Below are 23716 nucleotides of genomic sequence, written 5' to 3'. Positions count from 1 at the left end.
GGGACCCGAAGTACGGTCAACTACCGGACGACGGAGGAGAAATCCCGGGAAAAGGAATGAAGGACCCCACAGACCGCATCGCTCGTGCGTCGCTGGAGGGGCAGGTGAGTGGCCAAACATTGTCGTCCGATTGTCATTGGGGAAAAAAAAAAAAAAAAAAAAAAAAAGAGGCTAAAGAGGCTTGATTCATAGGAGAAATCAAGCAATCATTCAGGGAGAGAGGAGTAAGAGTTAAGAAAAAAGATTTAATTAAGTTCTTTTGTTTTGTCATGAGAAATGTCCTTGGTTAATTTTAAGTGGACCTGATATTCACCCGTTAACTTGAGATAAGGTTGGTAAAGAAATTAATAAGATTTTAAAAACAGGTACAGGTGAATCAATGTTTGATACATTCTTTAGTTACTGGAGGCTCATTCAGAGTGAGAACTAGGACCCTGCTGAATATTGCCTCCGCCCTTTGTCTCAGGCAGCTTCTGTGACCTTGCTTTCCCATAAAAAGAACTCTCCAAAACCTTCCTTGGTCATTATAGACAGGTCTGAGTCCCCGCCATCCGCTCCTGTAACTTCTCTTATCCTCCGCTCCCGAGGGACCCATCCCTTGCTGATATGTCATTAAGTTTAGAGAACCCCTGGGGAGAAAGCCAACTTGGAGGAGAAAAGCTGCAGAGAGCAAGCAGTCCTCTTAAAGGAGCTACGAGGGACAAATGGTCATTCTAACTTCAAGATTTATTTCAAGTCAAATGCCTAGAAAAAGCCAGAGCCAAAACAAGCCCCTCCACGTGGCCCGCCACCCTATACCCTGTGATAGGCATGCAGCGTGGCTCCTCTCAGCCAGATCCCTCAGACCTTAACTGGGTCCAGGCAATCACCAGAGATCGTCCTATACTCAGCCTTAAAATAAATGGTAAAAGTTTTGAGGGCATCTTAGACTCAGGTGCCGATTCTACTGTGATCTCGCAATGTGCTTGGCCCCCTGCTTGGCCTATTGCAAGCCTCTCTAACCCATCTGCAGGGGATTGGACAATCAAAAAAATACTCTCCAGAGCTCAAAGTTGCTGACTTGGGAGGACAGAGGGAAATACTGGCTCTACTCAGCCCTCCGTGGTTTCTGGTCTGCCTGTTAACCTCTGGGGAAGAGACATTCACTTTCAAATGAGAGTCCTTATGTGTGGTCCCAATGAGGTTATTGCTCAACAAATGATCTCCCAGGGCTATCTCCCTGGACAGGGACTAGGCAAAAATGGACAGGGGAGACCCATGCAGGTAGAAGTCAGAGACTGCTGCTGAGGCGGCTGGAGAAAAACTGCTCATGGGCAGCATGTAAGACCTGGACTCTCCTCCCATCCCTCTCCACAGGTGTGTGTGTTCAACTAGGCATCCTCCTTCCCCCTTGTTAAATCTTAAACAAAAGAAAAAGCAGGTTGCAGAAAAGCAGTTTTTGCATGTGTAGGACACGGTATCAAAAAAATATATATAAATAATAATAATAATAATGGTTAGAAGCTATTTCAAAACTCTCCTAGAAAGGAGAAGAAAATGGGAGACGTCCTGTTTTCTCTCTGAAACCTACTGGAGATCTCCTTAGTTCCGGTTAAGATATTTGGATCTTTTGGGGACATCAAGTTCCCTCTCTGTCTATTGTATGTCTTTGGTGCACCAAAACTTGTCTATATGTGTGTCAATTCATGTTGTCTATTGTTTTGTTTGGCTGAATGATTGGTTGTTTTTTATGTTTTATGTAAAAAAAAAAAAAATGGTAAAAAGGCGTTACCTTGCTGGCAGTCCTGCCAATTGTGGTTTACACAGAAGAGGCTAATTTGAGGTGCCTCACATTCTAAGGTAGGAGTCAAAGACATCTGGGAAAAAAAAAGCTGCTTCTTAAAGGGCCAGGTGCCGGACAAGCGGAAATGGTTAATTCTCCTAGAAAAATTTCTATCATGATGATGATTGGGTTCAAAGTGCTTTATTCCTCTGAAGTTACAGCTAGAAAAAAATATATATTTGGTTTAAATTTATGAGATTTGTATGATCGCTTCATTTTTATTTCTAATTAGTCTTAAAGGTATAAATGTTTTACATATCTTGACTATAGAGTTATAAATTAATTGGTTATGATTTAAAAGGTATAATGTTATTTTAAAAAAGGGTTAGTTTAAAACCGCTGATTCAGTGTCGGAGCCATCTTGACTAGCTACACGTGGCATGACGCAACCCAGGAAATACAGGCCTCTAAGATGCTTCTAAATTGACATGGTGTTTTGTGTAAATCTTGGCCTGGAGATTGGACTTATAAGAAATATGATTTAAAATAATTTCTCTTCAATAAGTTACAAAGTCATACATTCAAACACAAGATGATGGACAAACTTTACAATATAAAAATATATTTGCCATTAATTTTAAGGAGAAAAGATTATTTAAAACTGGGTTTTGCTTTCAACAAATTGTAGTTATGCTTTGATATTACAGGTTCCTTTTGTTATTTGACCTTCATACAATGGGGTCTGGTTACTCTTTACAGGACCGGTGGGTGTAGGTCTGGCCTTAGAGATAACAAACTCAGATCAGGAGATTTGCATTTGAGTTAATACAAAGCTCAGAGCTGCCTCAAAGCTGCTCAAAGCTGCAGAGGATTGAGAGATGCAGTTTTGTCTTGCAGGCCTCACTTAGAGAGTTTCTGGCCAAAAGAACATTTTTAACAGATTCATACAGATGTGGTTCAAAATAAAGTTCAAACTTAGATCTATAAAAGAATTTCATTAGAAAGTTATTCCTCAGGAAATGGCTTGCTCTTAACATGGGCTTTTGAAATTTTTAAGAAAATGATTTTCAAAAGGTGTTAAGATAAATATTTTGCCTAAGACACTGCTTTAAGTTTGTCATTTAAGCCTCTGCTATTCTCAAGATAGATGCAAAATAAATATTGAGAGACATAACTTGGAGAAAGCTACCATAAGTATTTGTCAACAGTTTATGTTCACTTCCATTCCTTAACAAAGAGAACATTAATGTAAAATCTCTCCAAATACGATTTTGACATCCTCCAATAAAGATTTGATATAATAATAAAATGTTACAAAATAAAATCATAAAAATATTTTTTAAAAGGATGTTTTAAGAGCATGATAAAATGTTTGTTCCTTATTTTAAACAACAATCAAATTGATTATTATTAATTGTTAATCTATTACATGACAAGCCTTTTTGACAAAATTAATAATTGTTATCTAAAAGATAAATTAATAAAAATTTGCCTCTATACATGTTTTTATATTGTTATAGATTTATACATGCATCCTATAAAAATGCATCTACTATGGGAGTAAAGCTCATATAATTAGATCACATATTTATTCTTTTGAGTGTCCCCTTGCTTCAGCACAGATAATTGAACTGGGTGCTGTAGCTGTTCTTTTAAAATGTTAAAAATCAAACTTTTGATTTTTATATTAATAATATACATATATAGCTCATGGCTTGCAATTGCTTAAAGTTGTTTCTTTTTAATGATACTAATTCTTAAATTTTACAATTATTTATACAAATACAATTCAAAAAATTAATCAAAAATATACATACGACTATTGACAGCTTTTCAGGCTTTCTAGTTATAACTGTTTTAACATAAGAAACAAAAATAAAATTAGTCATTACATATGTTATTTTTTATACTAAATGTTCCAAATCAGATTAAGACAAATATTATAACTGATTATTATAACCAGTCATTTAAGATGTCTTATTAACAATTTGATATTAGTCATATTACTGAGATTCCTCATAATTCGCAAAGACAAGATATTATAGAACAAGCCCATAGAACTTTGCAATATTTTTATAATAAAAATAACTTTGCAATATTTTTATAATAAAAGAGGGGAGAATAACATCTCTATATACCATAAAAAATTTTAAATTTTAATGCCAGGGAACTCTAAGTGTAGAGAAAAGGTATGTTTGTGTTTTTTCTACAGGATGCTGAAGGAACATGCTAGCTGCCAGAATATGCTGATGCTGAGATTTCACCCTGACTTTCCACCTTGCTCTCCAGCCTTTTGGGGCCCCTCCTGGGTCTTTTGTTTCTTTTGTCATTTGGCCCCTGGGCCTTTAACAGATTAACCAGTTTTGTTAAATCACAGATTGATTCTGCCTTGACAGACGTGGAGGTAGCAACCATCGGCCTTTAGTTTTCTACCCTTGCTGCAGGCACAGAGCTTTCTTGGTTCCTAAGCAGTAGAAACGTCAATGCCAGAGAGGGTGACCTCCAGCTCCTAATAGTGGCTGAGGGCCATAAGCTGTGGAGTAGCCAATGACGGGAAATATTGTGGTGCCACGAGCCAGATGCACACCGCCTCTTGGCTGCAGGGTGACTCCATGACGGGATTATTGTGAGTCCGCTACCTGGATGCCCGTCACACCCACCAAGGGCCTGATTAAGCCATTGGAGTGGGATGTGATGCCAGGAGTGGATGCAACTTACATAGCCTAAGACAGAGGCCCTGCCCTACTAGGATCTAAAAAGGCCTAGTTACTGCGGTGCTGGACGTGGGGGCAAAACCACATAGCCTAAGACAGGCTCTCCACCGACCCTCTTTCCATAGCCACCCCTCAACTTAAGAAAGAAAAAAGGAGGAGTTGTAGGAAGCCATTAGAGACCCTCACTTTGGCTGACAGGGCTAAGGCCCTGAGAAAAGCAAACAAGAGCCTCTCCAATGGGTATTTGTTTAGCCATTGTCTCGAGATTACTGCAGAATGATCCTGCCTGCGTCAACATCGCCGACTCCGGGTATCTTCATCAGATGACCTTCTCATCTCCTGTCGTAAATGCCAGGAATACCTCTGCCCCTCTTTGTCCTTACCTTGGGGTACTCCCCTCCTGGAAACCTTAAAACCTGGGTACCCCAGAACAATAAACGAGGCTTTGACACAACTCAGAGTGGCTTTTCATTCTTGGTGCTTGGCCTCTGTCTCTCTCCCCCCCTTTTGACCCGCAGGTAGCACCCCTTCGGAAACCTGGAATAACTGACCCGCGGGACGGGTTACATATACACACACCATATACATACATATACATACCACATATACATACACTCATACAGATACCACATACATACATGCACACACACTACATAGAAACATATCACCACATATACCACAATACACATGTGAATATGTACTTCCACATACACACCACACATGTACATGTGAACACATACTCCCACATACACACCACACATGTACATGTGAACATGTACTCACACACACCACATACACATATATAAACATATATTCATACATACATCAGGAACACATACAGCATCCATATGCATATACATACATAAACACATACACACACACCACACATAAAAGTAAACCTCTGGATGGTAAGGAGGAGAAGCTGCTGCTACATTCACAAGAGATAAGACAGAAATCAAAATCCTAGCAAAGACTAAAACAGCCCTACCCTTCATCTCCCAGTGAATTCTCCTAAGCACCTAAAGAGTTAATAATAATCCTACTTTTTCCAAACTTGGAGGAGAGGGAATGCTTCTTAACTTGTCATACAAAGTTGTCATTATCATGAAACCAAAGTCAGGCAAAGAAAACCCTAGACAAATAAACACCCAGGGAGATTCACAAAAATGCTCAACAGATATGGAAAGAGTGTAATTATATGAAGTACATACTCTGGTCAAAACGGAGCAAAGCTAGAAATGAACAGAGGGCAAAAGGCAGTGGGTTCATACTACAGCCAAGGGGGCTCTGTCTCAGAAGAGCAGAGAGTTGGTGTGGTAAGCAATATAAAACATGCTGAAAAGGAAAGGCATCCCAGCATCCCAGCAAATACAAAACTCATTTGTCTCAGTATGAGAATCTGTGTCCTTCAGAGACACATCGAAAATATGTACAGATGATAGATAGGCTATAAGGAGGTGAGGGGGAGACACAGGTGGGACAAAATTACCCGTGCAGTAAAATGATTCTATTGGCTTTCTACTTTTACATGCATGGAATTTTCCAAATGAAAGAATTAAAGACATAGTTGGATTCCCCGCCTTACCCCCACCTCCATGGTACAGTGCCACATACCAGCAAACCTAGAACACACAACATGCAGTGCTGAGAAAGAGAACAGTGAGTCCAAGGGCAACCTGAACGGGCTGTTGGCACTGTTCTAGGTTGCTCACCAGGACTTGATGGTAAGACCCTATTGCTGCCCACATTGTACACTTCAGTCACAGGACACAGATAAATCAAACTGATACTGGTCAGGAAGCTTCCACTGAGCTGGAAGGTGTCATGAAGACTGTGGGATCTTGGGAAGTCACTGAGCCTTACTCAGCTGTGGGCCCTGTGAGCTACAATAATAAGCCAATGATTGGTTGGTCCTAGGTGCAACAATGGCACAAATGTTATATATGTTACCAACTGCTATCTGATTGGATTTAAGCCCTGCGCACTAGAGGAAACACACATCTGGCACTGTCAATCTGGTCAAAAATACCCATGATGGGGGTGCTCACAGGCCCAGGTATGAACCTATTGCTATTATTCTGCTAAATGGGCAGAGTATCAAAGTGTCCTCTAAGTTCATATTTCTCACCCTATAGATCAATACCATCTCCAAATTTCAACAGAGACATTCTGTGTGTGGTAGATGGTGACAAATACAGAAACTCACAATTGGTCAAGGAGCATGAAGTGACTGTGGGGTGCTGAGTCCCAAATGAGACATCTATGTCACACTACCTTTCTCAAGGGCTTCAGGGACATCACAGAAAGATAGTAGGAGCTAGAGGGTGAGGTAGACTGGAGCAAACAGTGTCCTCTAAACACAAGAGGACCACTGGACTCATGGACTCACAGCAACCGTGGTTGACTGCACAAGACCTGCCCATGATTCAGCCAGTCAACATTTTAGCATGAAATGAAGAGGGGGTCATGAGCCTCTCCCCCTAGCTGAGGAGCTGTTTTGATAGCTGAAAGCTGCCAGGGGAGGGATGTGACTCTTATCTGCTCTACAGATGTGACCTCTGCTGGGTGAACCTCACTCCATTGAATGACACCATGCCATACTGTGTGTCGGCAGCACGAATTGAACTCTTGTGTTAAAAGTAGTTTTAGAGTGTACAAGGTTGGGAGTGGGTTGGGAGTGGATCTTGATGGAATTAGGAGGAAAGGATGGGTGAATATATTCCAAATATATTACATATATATAAGAAATTCTCAAAAAATTATATATTTTAAGGTACTCACAAATATCGTTGGGCCTATATAACCTTACACAGGAGAACCCCTTTCAAAGAGTCAAAAGCATACAATAATTAACAAATTCTTATGCAATATGGCAAAAGTTCCTCAGTACATTTTCTTGAGATTGGAATATTTTGTTTCTTGAACAATTCACTCGGTCAGCCATTAAAGGAAGAAGAGAGAACTGGGAATTCTCAGTCAGCAAGATGCTTTCTACAAGCATGAGGACCTGAGCTTCATCTCCAGCCCTATGTGAAAAACCCCAAGTGTGGTGCATGCTTACAATCTCACTGGTAGGAGGATGCAGACAGCAGACTCCTCAGGACTGGCTGGCCAGCCAGCCTGGCCTATCCAGCAAGTTCCAGGTGGGTGAGGAGACCTGCCTCAAAAGCAGACAGTGCCAGAGGCATGGCACCTGAGGTTGTCCTGTCTTCACAAGTACTTATATATTATATACCTTATCAACACACACACACACACACACACACACACACACACACACAGAGAGAGAGAGAGAGAGAGAGACAGACAGACAGACAGACAGACAGGCAGGCATCTGAGGGGATGCCAAAAACCCACAGAGAGGTACTAGAAGTCTTACTAGCACTGTTAGAATAAAGCCTGAGGATATGGATTTTTTTAAAAAAGATTTAAGTACACCATAGCTGTCTTCAGACACACCAGAAGAGGGTATCCGATCTCCTTACAGATGTTTGTGACCCACCATGAGGTTGCTGGGATATGAACTCAGGACCTCCTGAAGAGCAGTCAGTGCTCTTAACTGCTGAGTCATCTTTCCAGCCCAGAGGATATGGACTTCTGTTGACAGAAAGACATCTACACAGGTGGGAAGGGAAGAACTAGACTGAGCACAGTGGGTCTGGGGTACAAATGGCACTGTAGATGTAACCTCAGTGTGGAGAACACTGTGGTGGGCAGATGGCTCCCCGCCCCCCACCCACACCCACCCCTGCCACCTAGAGTGGCTGGAGGAAGCACTTCACTAGGAATGCACAAACCTAGCAACCTTGGATCTGAATTTCAGTCATCTGAAGGCACCAGAACTCCCAGGAGAAACAGCCACCTCCACCAGGGTTAAAACAGGCAAAGATCAAATAAGACTGATCTTTTTGCACTTTAAAGAAAAATAGAAGCAGTGCAAAAATAAAGGGAAAACATTAAACACATAAAATTCAGTTCAAAGGGCTCCCATGGGCCAAATCAGGAGGAATTTGTGATTGTGTCTATGTGATATAACCCAAGGGTGAATCCAGATATAAATAGGTAAACCCACTGAAATTTAAAATTTTAGAGGAAAAGTGATTTTATTTCAACTAAAAACATTTTAAAAGCCAGGCAGTTGTGGCTCACGCCTTTAATCCCAGCACTTGGGAGGCAGAGGCAGGCAGATTTCTGAGTTGGAGGCCAGCTTGGTCTACAGAGTGAGTTCCAGGACAGTCACGGCTACACAGAGAAACCCTGTCTCGTGGGGGTGGGGGTGGGGGCACATTTTAAAAAGAAATCTTTATTGTAAGCAGTAACATTTATTTGGAGGGAGAGCATTCCTACACTGGGGCACTGTGCTGAGGGCAGGGAAGAATTTTCAGGAGCCAATGTGTTCTTTCTGCAGTGCGGGTCCCAGGGATCCAGCGAAGGCTCTCAGGCCCTGGTGGCAAATGCCTTTACTCACTGAACCGTCTCATTAGATCCACAGTGAGATTCTGTTGAGAAATATAATACCTGGGAAATTTCAAAAGTATCTTTATATAAGTTATAAAGAAGGAAATGAAAAGTTCCCAGTGACTAGAGAGGACCATCAGATGCCTGTCTTAGCTCTCTAACCACAGTTGCAAATTGACAATAGAAATTCAAATTTTAGATCACCCAATAGGATCCAGAAAACATAACATGGCACTGTTTCCATGATATTCCTGCCAAAGATGCATAATTCAAGTTTTATCAAGAAAACACGGCAGTCAACCTAGGCTAAGGACTAATCAAATACAAACTAACGACCAATCGCCTAGATTTAAGTCTCAAAATCAGAGTGTCCAGAATCTACAAAGAACTCAAAAAGCTAAGAGTCAAAACAAAACAACTTCTTAAAAGTGAACTAGCATCTGATCAAAGAATTCTCAAAAAAAGACACAAATTTATTTATTTATTTATTTGTTTGTTTGTTTGTTTGTTTGTTTTTCAAGGCAGGGTTTCTCTGAGTGGCCCTGGCTGTCCTGGGACTCACTCTGGAGACCAGAAATCTGCCTACCTCTGCCTTCCAGGTGCTGGGATTAAAGGTGTTCACCACTACTGCCCAGCCAAAAATATCCTTATTCGTATTAAAATTACTTTGAGATTTCATGAAAGCCTGATCAGAATGGCTAAGAGGAATAAAGAAGCTGACAGTGAATACCCGAGGCGGGTGTGAGGAAAGGAAGGCCCTCATTCCCTGCTACTGAATTTGCAACCTGGTGCAACCATGATAGGAACCAGCATGAAGACTCCTCAGAAAACTGAAAGTAGATTTACCACATGACCTAAGACGCCACTCAGCACCCTATTCCAGAGGCCTGCTTGGCCAGGCTCACAGCTCCGTCCACAAGAGCTGGGAAGTGGAAAGACGCCAACTGTCTGCCCTTCAGCTGACCAACTGATGGTGAAAGTGTGGGGTATACACACTACAGAATACTATACATATGTAAAGAAAAAAATGAGAGGTAAACATAGTGCGTGAGAGGTCATTATACTGAGCAAGCTAACCCAGTCCCAGAGACAAAGACTGCAGAGTTTCTCCTGCTTGTGAATCCTACCTCCGAATCTTTAGAGTTGAGGATATAAACTGAAGTAGCTGCGGATAACAGGAAAATAAAAAGGGCAACGGGGCAGAGGGAAGAGTGAGCTCCTAGAAAGGGGAAGATGGGAGAGGGAGGGATTCACTGGGAAGGATGGTGGGGGGCAGGGCTGAGGGAGGGGAAGAGATAAAGAACACTGAGGATGTTTGAAAAGATCATAGGGAAACATACCATGTACTGAAGCACACACACACACACACACACACACACACACACAGTGTATGTGTGCAGTGCCAGCCATGGGAAACCTCCCTTTGAGTTGTTGGTCAAAGGAATCATAGAGACTCCCCAAGTAATAGGCTATTGTCATTGCTCTTGGTGGCTTGGATTAGATTTGAACTAGAAGCCTTCTCCCCAAGGACTGGCTTTCTTTCTTTCTTTCTTTCTTTCTTTCTTTCTTTCTTTCTTTCTTTCTTTCTTTCTTTTTTAAGATTTATTTATTTATTTATTATATGTAAGTACACTGTAGCTGTCTTCAGACACACCAGAAGAGGGTGTCAGATCTCATTACAGATGGTTGTGAGCCACCATGTGGTTGCTGGGATTTGAACTCAGGACCTTAGGAAGAACAGTCAGTGTTCTTAACCGCTGAGCCATCTCACCAGCCCAAGGACTGGCTTTCATAGTACCCAAAGCTGCTGTGAAAACAGCCAAGAGAAAAGTAGTCAATAATGCCATCCAGTGTAAAGCCTATGAACCACACACCATAGCAAGATACACCTAGGGGTGCGATAGTGGCGGTTGCTATCTTGGGGATAACTAACAGCTGTCTAGTTGAATATAAGACCCACTCCATAGGAGGAAATTCATGCTTGGTTCTATAAAACCCACCTGTGGCTGGTGAGGTCACGAACCCCGGAAGAACCTACTCCTGCCACTTCCTTACACCACTATAATTCCTAACTGCATTTTCAACACTTATCCTTAAATCCACAGACAAGCGAAGCCCTCACCCCTCATCAAAGCAGCTTCTTTCTGCAGCAGATGGAGACCATTACTGAAATCTTCTCCTGCTCAGAATGCAAAGAACAGGAGAACACTGGGTGCTCAACCCCTACCGACCCAGCTGTAACACACCCCACCACACGCAAGGCTTGGGAGGAGGCAGGATGGTTAGAAGAACCAGAGAAGCGGGATATCTGCTGTGAGATTGTGTCCTTCATACAGATGACCGAGGAGCTGAACCTATAATCTTAACAATATGACTGCCTAAACGTGATCAGATAAAGGGCAATACCAGTTGATACGCCAGAGCAGATGGGGAAATCTCATAAGGCCTCATCCCTAGATGAACCACAGGCTATTAAATGATTGCTGAGAGGGAGAATTAGTCTTCTTCAGGGATGAGTCCCCTACTTGATTGTTTAATTCCAACTGGTCAGTCTAATGTTCTCAGCAGTTAGGATTTTGAATGGGAGAGGGGGCGTAGGAAGAGTTGAACCGAGGTAAATATATAGTACTTTATGTAGGAAATTCTCAAAAATAAATACCTTCGTAATGAAGATTAGAATTTTCAAAATGTAGTATAAAATACACGGCCACAATACTGCTAATATGACAAAACCAAAAGCATAGACAGTATTTGCAACTGGATTCAGCAGTGATTTCCTCCCATGGAGTGGGTCTTATATTCAACTAGACAGCTGTTAGTTATCCCCAAGATAGCAACCACCACTATCGCACCCCTACGTGTATCTTGCTATGGTGTGTGGTTCATAGGCTTTACACTGGATGGCATTATTGACTATTTTTCTCTTGGCTGTTTTCACAGCAACCTTGGGTACTATGACCTTAAAGTCAAATATGACAAAACCAAAAGCATAGACAGTATTTGCAACTGGATTCAGCAGTGAACTGATGCACAGAAGATACAAAGAGTTCTCGCACATCAACAAACAAAACCATCTGTTGTTTAAAAATCTGATGGTCAAAATGGAGAGTAAAAGGCAGGCCGATGCCAATGTCCCTCCGTCAGGTGAGCAGATGGCACCGTGAAGTATTAACGATGCACCCACATCCACCACTGGGCTGTGAAGGCTGAGTGTTCATGAGGGTTGCAGAGTGTGGGGCGGCTGGCAAAACCAGCCAGAACTGCTGGGTGCTGGTGGGGGTGCACATGGTGTGAGCTCAAGAGCCACTTGGCAAGTGTCTCTCATAAGTGTTGGCTTCTAGCTTGAACTCCTAAGGTAGCAACACTTCCCTGATGCGGAAGACATGAGAAGGCCGTACTCTCCTTTCATGAAAGGAACTCAAAAGGAATGAATCCGATCACGCATCTACAGTGACTTCAAAATAGCTGGCTAAAAACCACTGTGATAAAGGACGCAAGGCCACTTCTGTAAGCCATGAAAGCCCACACAAGGAAAACATACATTCTTCATCAATGTGCACATATATGTAAAGTTATAAAAAACATAATGGCATGATATGTAGTCCCGGAATCTGGTGAGAAAGATATAAGAGCTTATCTAGCCTCTAATGTAGCCCAGCATCTCCAACAAAATAACCTGACAGTAAACTGTGAAACTCTCAGAAAACTGGGCTATCATCACTGTACCTGACAGTTCTGAGCAATGGGTACAGATGACAACTTAAGCAGCACAGCACAAGTGAAAGGTGACTCAGGTCAGGAGCCCGTGGGCAGAAGGTAATTCATACACTAACCGAGAAAGTATCCAAAGAGACTTAAAAATCTCCAGATCTGCTCGTACTGGTTTGTCAACTTGACATAAACTGGGGTCATCTGGAAAGAGGGACTCTCACTTGAGAAAATCCTTCCATCAGACTGGTCTGTGGAACACTGTCTTGTTGTTTGATATGGGAGGATCCAGCTCACTGTGGACAATGCTATCCACGGGCAAGTGCTCCTGAGCTGTTTAAGCAGGCTGGGCAAGCCAGTAAGCAGGGCTCCTTGATGGCTTCTGCTTTATTTCCAGCCTCCAGGTTCTCAGTGATGGACTACAACTGAAATAAACCCTTACCTTCCAAGCTGCGTGTGGTCATGGGATATCACAGCAGTAGAAAGTAAACTAGGACACTACTACCACACAAGTCACCAATCAGTAACCCCTCTCGTTTCTTCATACCTCATTCCTTGTAGCTACCAGACTCCAGCTGGCCTCTAGTTCAGGGCTGATTAAAGTCACCTGCCCTCACCACCGCCCAGTGAAAGCATTTGTCTCCTCTGATGAGGAGCTTGCAGCAACTCTTCTAAGAACAACAGTTGTTTTTAGTGTCCAGTGTTTGGCCAGATGCTATCAAGACCTCCAAGGCATCTGTGAACTTTTCTCCTGACTCATCTATAACAGCATTTGTTGATTCTGCGCCCCCCCCCATCCCCATTTTACAGTTGAGACTGAGGGCTCAGAACTTACCCCATAGGACCAGCCTTTTAGTTCAAACTGAGGTTAGATGACTTCAAAACCATCATGTCTCTGTGCTGTGCCACACCTCCCAAAGCTCCTTGTTCACACTGGTCTGTCTGGGCTGCCCGCACCAGACATCACCCTAAGTTCTTCTAAAGAACTATTCAAACATACCAAACAAGAAAATGGGAGGAACTTCTTAGTCCCAGAATTTGGGGCTAAGAAGTGATCTGGCATGATATAAAGGGCAAAAAGCAGTTCAAAATCAAGGGTAAAAGGTAAAAAGAGACCAGATTTTTTCACACCAGGGCCTTTGCTGAACTTTATATTCAGTTCCACATCTATTTACCTTAATGGCACACCTGAAGGGGATTTAGTCCATTCTACAGCTATACAAGCTAAATTCTCATGGGAGAACAGGATCTGCACTGGGCAGTGTGACTCACAATCCATCCTGGGTAATCACTACGACACTTTTATAAATTCGAGATGTAACAATGGTTTTTACAACTTGCTCTAATACACATTGACACACTTCTGCAACACCATTGACTTTATCGGGTATCATGGGAAAAAAAACCAACTGGAATCATGACATTTCCTTATGAGCCACAATTTCTAACAGGGAAACAATAAAAATAATGGTGAACTGACTCAAATGTATAGTATTTGTTATACTAGAAAAAAAAACTTTAAGTAGAACCCATAGGATAACAAGAGTAATAATTATGAATATAAAAATGCTGGAAAACACATCATACAGATTTCTTGAAACTACAATCGCTCACACTCATACAGAATATGTATTTTTAAAGCTGTGATAAGAAGCTAAGACAATTTTATTTTCAATTTTAAAAAGACTTTTATTTTTCCCCATGAACTAGTCATTAAAATAATAGCTACCCTGTTTCTTTGTCGTCTAGAACATCAAAGCAATTTACCCAAGTAAATTTGAATATGTTTGACATTGTACTACAATTTCCCAGTTAGGTTTAGAAAGCTAGAAAACTCTTTATAAACAATAGACAATTAAATGAAAAATTTCTTCCATCTCTTTAGCAATGAAAATTTAGAGCTCCAAACTATAATAAAAACAACCAAAGAAAAAACCCCTCCAACACATCCTAACGCTCCAAGACATTTATGCCTAGCAGAATCAAGCTTCCTCCGAACCCCTTTCCCCTGGTTCTTTTATACTGGATCTCCCGAGTCCCTCAGACTGCAACTCAATAGTTCAAGAGGATGTGGCTGGGCCACTAGCAGCTGCAGGTCTAGCCCTACTCTCCTCATCCGCCAAAGCCTCGCAGTATTGTGCAGGCCAGTCTTTGGGGTCCTGATTATGGACTTTGGCCACAAACTTAAGAACTTTCATCTTGCTGGTTTCCAGGTTGGTTCGCGGGCCCCACTGTAATTCATAGTCCACAGGATCGGTGTGGGGTATCCGCCGGTACTCCAAGTAGCGCTGCCGCACAAAGTCTTCGGTAATGAGTTTCTTTGGGTCGCCGAAAATTAAATGCTTCTTAGTGGGGTACACTCCGAGTCGCCGCAGGAAGTCCCAGACCTCAGTCTCAGTGATGGTGTTGCCTTTCATGAAGATAAGCCCCAGGACTATCATAAGCAGGCCCGAGGTGGGGGTACCCTGATCGCCCCTCACCTCAGCATCCTCCTCCACCGGCTCCAGCATGTTGATGAGGATGTAGGTGTGGCTCTTGGGCTCCAGCTCCACCAGCTTGTACCCGAACACGTACTGCAGGCGCTCGGCGGCCAGCTTCATAAGGTTGGGGTACACGTCCCGGTAGTCGCCCACCACGTGCTTCAGGATGTCCGTACGCTTGATCGGGATCTTCTTCTGGTCCTTGATCAGCAGGAACTGCACCAGCTCGGCAACCTTCAGCTCCAGCTGCTTCTGGGTGCGCGGCCCCACGGTGGGGGCCGACAGGGAAGCGCGGGAGCTCTGAGAGGTGCCGCCCGTGCCGCGGGACGTGCTGGGTACTTCCTCGCCAGCGCCTCCCCAGTCCCGCTCCTGATCAGCCTGCGTGCTGGGCCGGCCGCGGCCCCTCGGCTTCTGCAGCATGTCACCGGTCGGCAGAGAGCAGGCCGCGTTCAGTAGCAGTTACCGCCAGAAGACTCTGCAGAGCGCGCCTCAGAGGCTCTGGGAGAAGTTGCGGCGCGCGCGTGACGTCAAGTCGCCGGCGCGCTGCGTCCGGGAGGCGGAGCGATACGACAGGGAGCCAGCCTGCGGGGGCGGGACATCTTCTCTGCCACTGCGCATGCGGAAGGCCTGGAGGCTGCTCCGCTGGTTTCTATCTACAGCTTTAATGAGGATCGAATGGTGTTTATGATATCATATAAGTAGAAAACAAGAACCAAAACTTATCGGCAAGTGTGTGGTTGAATTCTAGGGCACACCTGTTTAGACACGTCTTACAGTTTTTGCGTAGTTTTTAAGCTACAAAGTTTGTATATGGAACACAAAGGATAAATGTGTGGGGGTGGGAAAATAAGGGAGAAGAGAAGATCTGAGAAGTAAAAAAAAGTGTTGATTTGTGCACCAAATGCGGACGTGAAAGGCCAGGGGGATCCTGTCTCGGCATCCTTCCTTGGCAGAGTTCATACCCACCTGGCCAGTTACTTTATAATCCCTTGGAGTCTGTAAGGGTAGTTATTCTCAAAAGCAAGATTTCTCCTATTTTCAGGCTCGCATTCTCCTCATTAAATTTCAGTTAGATGACCATGAGAAACCACATAAGCATTGCCAATAATGTGTTCTAGCTTGGTAATGTGAGCTGAACTTTTGGAAGACGTGTTTTCGAAAACTGCCTCCCACCCACATCCACAGTTTTAACAGAAACATGTTAGAAGTATGCTCACTTAGCCTAGAAACTTTGAATACCCAGGACATAATCCACAAGTTAAATGATGTCCAAAGAGAATGGAGGATTGGCCCCTGGTTCTGGAAAGACTCAGTGCAAGAGTATAGGGGAATTCCAGAACAGGGAAGTGGGAAGCGGTGGATGGAAGAACAGGGGGATGGAAGAGGGCTTATGGGACTTGCGGGGAGTGGGGACCCAGAAAAGGGGAAATCATTTGAAATGTAAATAAAAAATATATCAATAAAAAAAAAAAGACGTATGCTCACCCCAGAGGCACTTGCTCTCTCAAGAGAGTGCTCTCTCCAGAGATTACCATTTAATTTAGGTTACCAATGATTGGGAATAGCAATAATGTGAATTTCTTAATTCTCTCTCTTAATATGTAAGCTTTAAAATCTCAATAAGAAAGAACAGCTATCATCCTTTACAATTTGTGATGTGTGGTTGTAGATGGTTTAAATTGTGCAACTCTAATAGACAAAATGAGTCATTTCATTAACTCAAACCATCAGCAGTCTGTTGCTATTACTGCTGCAGATCTCAGCAAATGGGTTTCTTCTCCATTTACTGACAAAGGAACTGAGTTTTCCTCTGTCATTTTAAAGCCACTAAGAAAATAGGTAAACTATTCAAAGAACGAAGTCAAATTGATTTCCTTCTTAATGCAAATATATTCAGAGGAAAGCAATTCAGATCACATTATTTGAATAATAACACCAAAACATGGCCTTATTAAAATTTCATTAAATGTAAGCAGCATAAAATTTTTGTTTATAATTCAATATGAAAATGCACTCTGATAATGGGACCTGCAATGCTAATATAAAATCGCATTCCACGTTGTGATTCAAGTGTTCTGAAATCTAGTGAGCTTTGAGCAGTGATTTTCTATTCCACACAGGGTCCACGAAGACATCATCAAAGGTTGGTCTCAATGACAGAGGCTGCAACAGTTTGAATGTGTCCTTTAAAGCATCCATGTTGGAAATGTCATCCCCAGCTGGAGAGGGCTGCATCCTCATAGGTGAACGAGTTAAGCAGAAGCTGATTTTGCCATTGTATTCTCTATGTCGTTCTAACTGTCTCATGGCATCGTGATGCTCAACAGAGGAGGTACCTGGCCCTTAGTCCTCCTACCCTTCAGAGACACGAGGAAAAGACAATTCTGCTATTTCCAATTTACTCACTCTGTGCATTATTTTGCAACAACACAGAATGGACCTAGACTAAATAAATAAAACACAGCATTATGACACTCTCCCACTCATCTGCTTCAGTTTGCCTGCAAATTGAAATCTGTATTTAAGTTCATCGAAGCCTCCTGCGCTGTTAAAAAAAAAAAAATTGCAAAAAGGTCCCTCCAGAAGGATCAGCTGTGCCTTGAGCCAAACAATTTCAGCAGCCAAGAGATAAGAGAGAACTGGAGAATAAGACGGAGCTGTTGTCAGCCTTCAGGCTGCATTTCAGTATTTTCTGTGTTAATGTCTTCACAGAGCACCACACAACTCCAGCAGCTAGGCTAGCACCCAAGACTGGAAACCACAGCATCCTTTAGCAGCAGCCCCATACACACAGCAAATGATCATGACTCAAAACACATGAAGAAAGATAACTAACCGGTTCTAAGTCTCAAAACACCTTTCTCCACACTGTCCGGGATGCAGACCAGAAAACACAGACACAGAATGTTATTAAAATGGAGGTTAGAAATTGTAATGAGAAGGTCGTGCAGACCCCACATTCCACTTCAAATAGACGATGGAAACTATGAAGTCATAACACTGCTGGTGGCAATTGGCAACAGTTAATGCCTTTACAAAGGTAACCGTAAATACTGCCTCTTCAGCCCCACAGCAGCCCATGAGGCATGCTAGTTTATTATTTTCATTCATGGAGAAACAGATAGATGGAACACAGACAAGGTGACCTTGAAGACATAAAGCTTTGGCCTCAGGGAATCTAGTGTACAATTCTGGAAAAGAATTGTACCCACACTCCAAATTTCAGCTTCCAGACCAACAATCGGAAACCAAGGAATCTCTGAATTCCAAGAATTCGCAGGGATGTGTTTGCTAAGGACCTAGTACAGAACCTGGCAGGGCGCATGGTTACTCTTAGTTTCTTCTCAGGGGGTTGAAAATATCTGAGGATGATGCAGAGTTGTCTGTGTGTAAAGGAAGTAAAGCCTTCTTCCTTAGGGTCCTGGCCAGGCTGTAGAAGTAAGTTCATGAGGAAGTTTTAAAATTTAGTTAGTTTTTTTTTTTTTTTTTTTTTTTTTTTTGTAGTCCTTGGGATCAAATCTTGGGCCTCACACATATTAAGCAAATGTTCTACCACTGAGCTATGCCCACAGCCCATGAGACAGATTAATTAGATAAATGCATATACCTTTAGTCCAAGTATTATGAGACACCGTCTTTTTTTTTTTTAATAACAAAACAAAGTTTCAAAGAAGCGGCAAAACCTAGATGTTTTTGTATTTGAACAAAGAGAGGTAATTGTGGAAATGTAACTACAATATGTGAGAAGGCTACAGGAGAGTAATTATCAGAAGAGGCTGCTCTGAGACTCCTTGGCCAGGACCCAGTAATGTTTTCCCCCCTCTGACTGTGGATAGGCACCTTGGGCTTGGAAGTTTTTAATCTCTTGTTTTTAAAGGAAGAGAGGAGCTAAGGCTGCCCTTCTCACATCTGCTGTTTTTCAAGTGCTTTAGCTCCAAGTAATCCTTATGCCAAAGTGGCATATTCCGGGTGGCATATTCTGCTACCTAGCACTAGAAAGATGTTCATCTCAGTGGAGCACATGCACATATAAAAATCAGGAAAAGGTCAGAAAGAAATATATAGACATCGCTCTGCCATTAAGGCTGTAAGCTCTGAGAAATAAGAAGGTTGATTTTTGTTGTTGTTTAGAAGATGAATGAAAATCATCTCCTTAGTGAAGCTTCACTCCACAGTGACATAACGCTCTGCCCGTTATGAGGTTCAAATTTTCAGTAAAGCCGATGTGATTGGAATATGGCAAGTGCAACTTCCCATGGACGCCTCGGAGTCGTGGAGACCAATGACTAAAACAAAAAAGAAATGTCCAAATGCTTTGTGCAGATGACCTTTCTGCATTTATTGTCGGACCACAAAAGGAGGAAAAATAAAAATTCTTTGAGGTGAACCCCGCACTATCTACGATTTCAAAGGCACCGAGTAAGGCTACCCAGAGCTCGTTACATTTCTCGGAGTAATTAAATGCTTTCTTCCATCTCCTTGGCAGCGGATGCCTGCCAGGAAGCTCTAATCATCTACATTATCTACTAAAGGCTGCGTCTCTTTCACTGGTATTTCTTGTCGAAGCAGAAAACGATTTTAAGTCCTCTCACAGCAACACAGTGCTAAAAGCAGGTGAGGACCTTTTGGGAAGAAAAGGGATAATCAAAGCATGCGGCCAGCTTGCATGCACAGCTTCCCTGCCTTTTCTTGGGCAGAAGGCATGGGAAGGAGTTGAGGCACAAACACTGGCTTTGGTGCTAGATACCAGCGGCAGCCAAGATGCTTTATAGGATTCAGTGAAGTTTTTTGTGTTTGCTCATTGTTTACTCATAAAAATCTTGTCTGCCCATCCCTAACAAAGGTCCTCCAGATCGGGCCGCACGGTGGACTGCATAGAACATTCTGTTCCTCGTAAAAGTTGATCAAGCCTAGCAGAGCTTCCCTTGGCTGGGAGAGGGATGGGCTGATGAGACAGGCCCTCGCTAGTACAGCAGCCACTTGGCTCACAGCCTCCTATTAAACTCTCTTCTCAAGAAACAAAAAGTGCACAGTTACCAAGGGCCCTGATGAAAACCATTAAGGTGTATTGAATTATGATCATACAAGGTCTCCAGTAGGAACAAGACGTGATTGGTTTGCTTGACTTCTTCCTCCCACTGCCTTTTTTCCCTTTTAGAAATTGCCTCTTCCACCTCTAGGAGACCTTGATCCTATTCCTTCCATTGTTGGTGCACATGATTTGTACCGGGCACAGTAATGATGCCAGCCAGCCAGCCAGCACCTGACAGGAGGGCCCACACAGGCCATCTTTTCTGCATTAACAAGGTAAAGGGTAACATACAGTTAGTTGTTATTGCTGTACACACACACACACACACACACACACCAAAACATACAAAACAAAACACCCCTCCCTCATGGTGATCCCAATTCAAAAGATACCTAGAGCAATGGAGAAATAGTTCAGATCCTGCCACCAGAATCCCTGTGTCCTGGGTTCAAGGTTAGATTCTTCAGAAAACTGAACACTGGGGCATTTTTTGCTAATCTCCTTTGAGCTGCTTTCTGGCATTTGAAACTGAATGAGTTTTAGCTAAGTCTGCAGGTAAACCAAATATTCAGGGGAAAGAGGCTGTAAGTAGGGGGCTCTGATGCACAGGAATGAGTGTGGGAAGGGTAAGCATCTCTTCTGAAGACATTGTAATGCCATGGGAAGATAACTGAAAACCATTTGACAGAGTGATCTGCGGCCGGGGAATTTGCTCATTAGTTTACTTGCTGGGAATACAGACGGGGAGACGAGCAGTGAGGGCCACACTTTTGCATCCAAATGTACATATGTGCCTTCTGGTCATTTCCCCCTGGAGTCTCAGACAGCTTGAAGCACACCGTCATATGTCGCTTAATGACAGAATATTGTTAGATGATTCTGTTACTGGGTAAACACAGAGTATATTTACACAAACTAAGATGGCCAAGAAGGAAGCAGGCAAATTAATCTTAGAGGACAGCCATCACATGTAAGGTCCATGGCTGACTGAAATGTTATATTAGTGTGAGGTGTGGCCCTGCTCTGGACTGTCCATGTTATTTAACCCAAAGCGTTTTCCCACGGTCTCCTCCATGGAAGAAACAGGTCCTCGTTCTTTTAAACTACACCCAAGGTGCTGGAGAGATGGCTCAGCAGTTAAGAGCACTGACTGCTCTTCAGAGGTCCTGAGTTCAAATCCTAGCAACCACATGGTGGCTCCTGGCCATCTACAATGAGATCTGATGCCCTCTTCTGGTGTGTCTGAAGACAGCTACAGTGTACTCACATAAAATAAATCAATAAACCTTAAAAAAAAAAAAAAAGCTACGCCTAGGCAGGCAGTTGAACTATACTCACAAAGCAAGGTCACTGAAGAGAGCTGAGAGCCAGCAATGCAGAGGGTTTTTGCCAACGCCACCCACATTGGGATGGGAAATAAAAGTCGGTAGAAGAAATTAATAAAATGTTAGAAAAATTAAAGAATCCAAACATCACATTGTTCCTCATAAATATGGCACCATCCGTGAAAAAATAAAACCAATGAGAATATTCCCGGCAGTCAGAGAGATCCGTGTATGCGCAATTGAGGGAGATCACCACAGACAGAAGCAGATGGGACTGTGCGATCCTGGAGTGTGGTAACTTTACACAGCCCCTGTCTCTGGCTCCCTCCCTTTGACCAGTAAGCTGAATGGTGGGCTTTTAAGGCTAGCATGAGATAATCAGGGGCCAGGGGTTCTCCAAGGTCTGCAGAGAAAGGGACAAGTGGAGACTTCTTCCTTCCTGAGAACTTGGGTGCTGATTGTTAAACCCACAAGCCACTCTCCAAGGTCAGGAGAGACCCAGAAGTATGTTGTAAGGCCTGCACTAGTAGAAGCTTAGGTCTCTGTTGTAAACTGTAGCTGCCTGCAGCTACCAAGAACTGGGGTCCTGGAACAGAAGCTGAGAAATGGTTGGGAAAGGGGTGAAAAGAAGGAGGCCAGGTCGATAGTTTACTGACTGAGGCCCCTACTTTAAGCAAGGTCAGACCTTTTAACAGTTTGGGCAAGCCCCTCCCCCCAGACCCTGGGAAGTCATCTGGTGGTCCTAGGCTCCACTGCTCAGGCAGCTGGGTGGGTTACCTGCTTAATTCAGGAATTTGTAGACCTGGAAGAACAATGAACTTCACCTTCACTCTGAGCACTTCACCCTAGGTGGAGCAGGATCCTGACTAGCCTCCACAAAGCCTAGGAGAAGTTCACCTTGATCAATGTCAAATTTACTCTGAGCACTCCACCCTAGGATAAAAATTACTGCTGTAACCTACTTCCCTATTATGCCCTAATGTCAGATTCCTGCCCGAAGCCCTTGTCCTTGGCCAAAGTCAAGTTCCTACCATGTGGCATGACACCCCAATATAGCTCTGTAAAAGTCTCTGTTCTGAGAACTACTCTAACCATCTCTGTTTTTGTGGACGTCCTCCATGCCTAGTGCTAGATTGTTGGTTAACAGCCCTCAGGGGAAACTTTATGGGAAAATGAAAATATACCAGGCCTTGAGGTTGGGAGAGAAAGTCTTGGGCTCTAAGAAGCTTCTCTGTGAGGTTACCGTGTACTCTGCCAGAATCCCCTAGGATTTTCATTACTGCTAGTCTGGCTGTTTTCTAGGGATTCCCAGCCATGTGCTCTAAAACAAAAGGAAGAAGCACAGAATACTTGCATATGTAGCTGAAGTGACCATCACCATGATAGTGAGAGACCCCAACTCAATGTTTTTAGACCTCTAAACAACTAGCCCAGCACAGAGTAACTTGTTTTTCTGCTTTCAGCTTGAGAAAGATAGCCCACCATGTTCTGGTTCCAATGTTTAACTATACAATGCCCCAAGGATGTTTGCGCCAGATAATCTCTAACCTTCCTTAAGGCATAAACTATTGCCTGACTTCCTCATTCTGTACTTCCCCATTCCATGCATAATTTGTCCTCCACTCCTTGCCTTGCGAATTGTGTCCTCCACCCTTTGTCTAGTGATTTTTCCCCTTTTAATACCCCTGACTTCAGTTGCATGGGGTCCCCACAGTCCTCTACCCCTGTGTGGTGTATGACTGTAGACCCCAGAGCTCTGGAATAAAAATCCTCTTGCTTGTTGCATCAAGACCATTTCTCGTAAGTGATATGGGTTTCGTCTTCCAAGGCATGGGGCGCTGGGGTGCCCTCAATTTTTCGGGTCTTAAAATAGGTGGTCCGAGAACTTGAGTGAGTAACCGGGAAACTGGCAAATCTTCAGCCACCCTGACCAGCCTCTGATCACCTCAGAGAGAGAACACCCAAATAATAAATCCATCAGTGAAAGTAGGACATCACTACTGACCCAACAGAAATGATTTATAAGGAAGTACTAAGAGCCACGCAATGCACCAATAACACTGCTTTAACCAAGGATCCTAATGTAGCATTACACAGCATAGCTCTGTCACAGGCCTGTCTGTGTCCTTGCCAAAATCTGTATGTTTAAGTTCCATTTAATAGTGCCCTAGACTGTAAATATATTTGGAGGTATCTTTTTAACATAAATACACTAACTTAAAGTGGGACATTTAGGA

At 43.1% G+C, this 23716-nt stretch overlaps 2 protein-coding genes across 2 annotated transcripts in view; both read right to left on the bottom strand.

Annotated features, from left to right (window-relative positions):
- The window catches only part of Entrep2 (endosomal transmembrane epsin interactor 2), a 424545-nt gene that overhangs the window by 109584 nt on the left and 291245 nt on the right, over positions 1-23716 (bottom strand). The gene's annotated exons all lie outside the window — the stretch shown is intronic.
- On the bottom strand, positions 14232-15654 carry Nsmce3 (NSE3 homolog, SMC5-SMC6 complex component). Its single transcript, XM_052161376.1, has one exon. It carries the CDS (start codon positions 15540-15542, stop codon positions 14703-14705), a length of 840 nt encoding a protein of 279 aa, XP_052017336.1. The 5' UTR covers positions 15543-15654; the 3' UTR covers positions 14232-14702.

This window comes from Apodemus sylvaticus, chromosome 1, assembly GCF_947179515.1.
Source record: "Apodemus sylvaticus chromosome 1, mApoSyl1.1, whole genome shotgun sequence".
NCBI lineage: Eukaryota > Metazoa > Chordata > Mammalia > Rodentia > Muridae > Apodemus > Apodemus sylvaticus.
The sequence above is the reverse complement of the archived record's forward strand: the minus strand, read 5'-3'. Positions and strand labels throughout refer to the sequence as shown.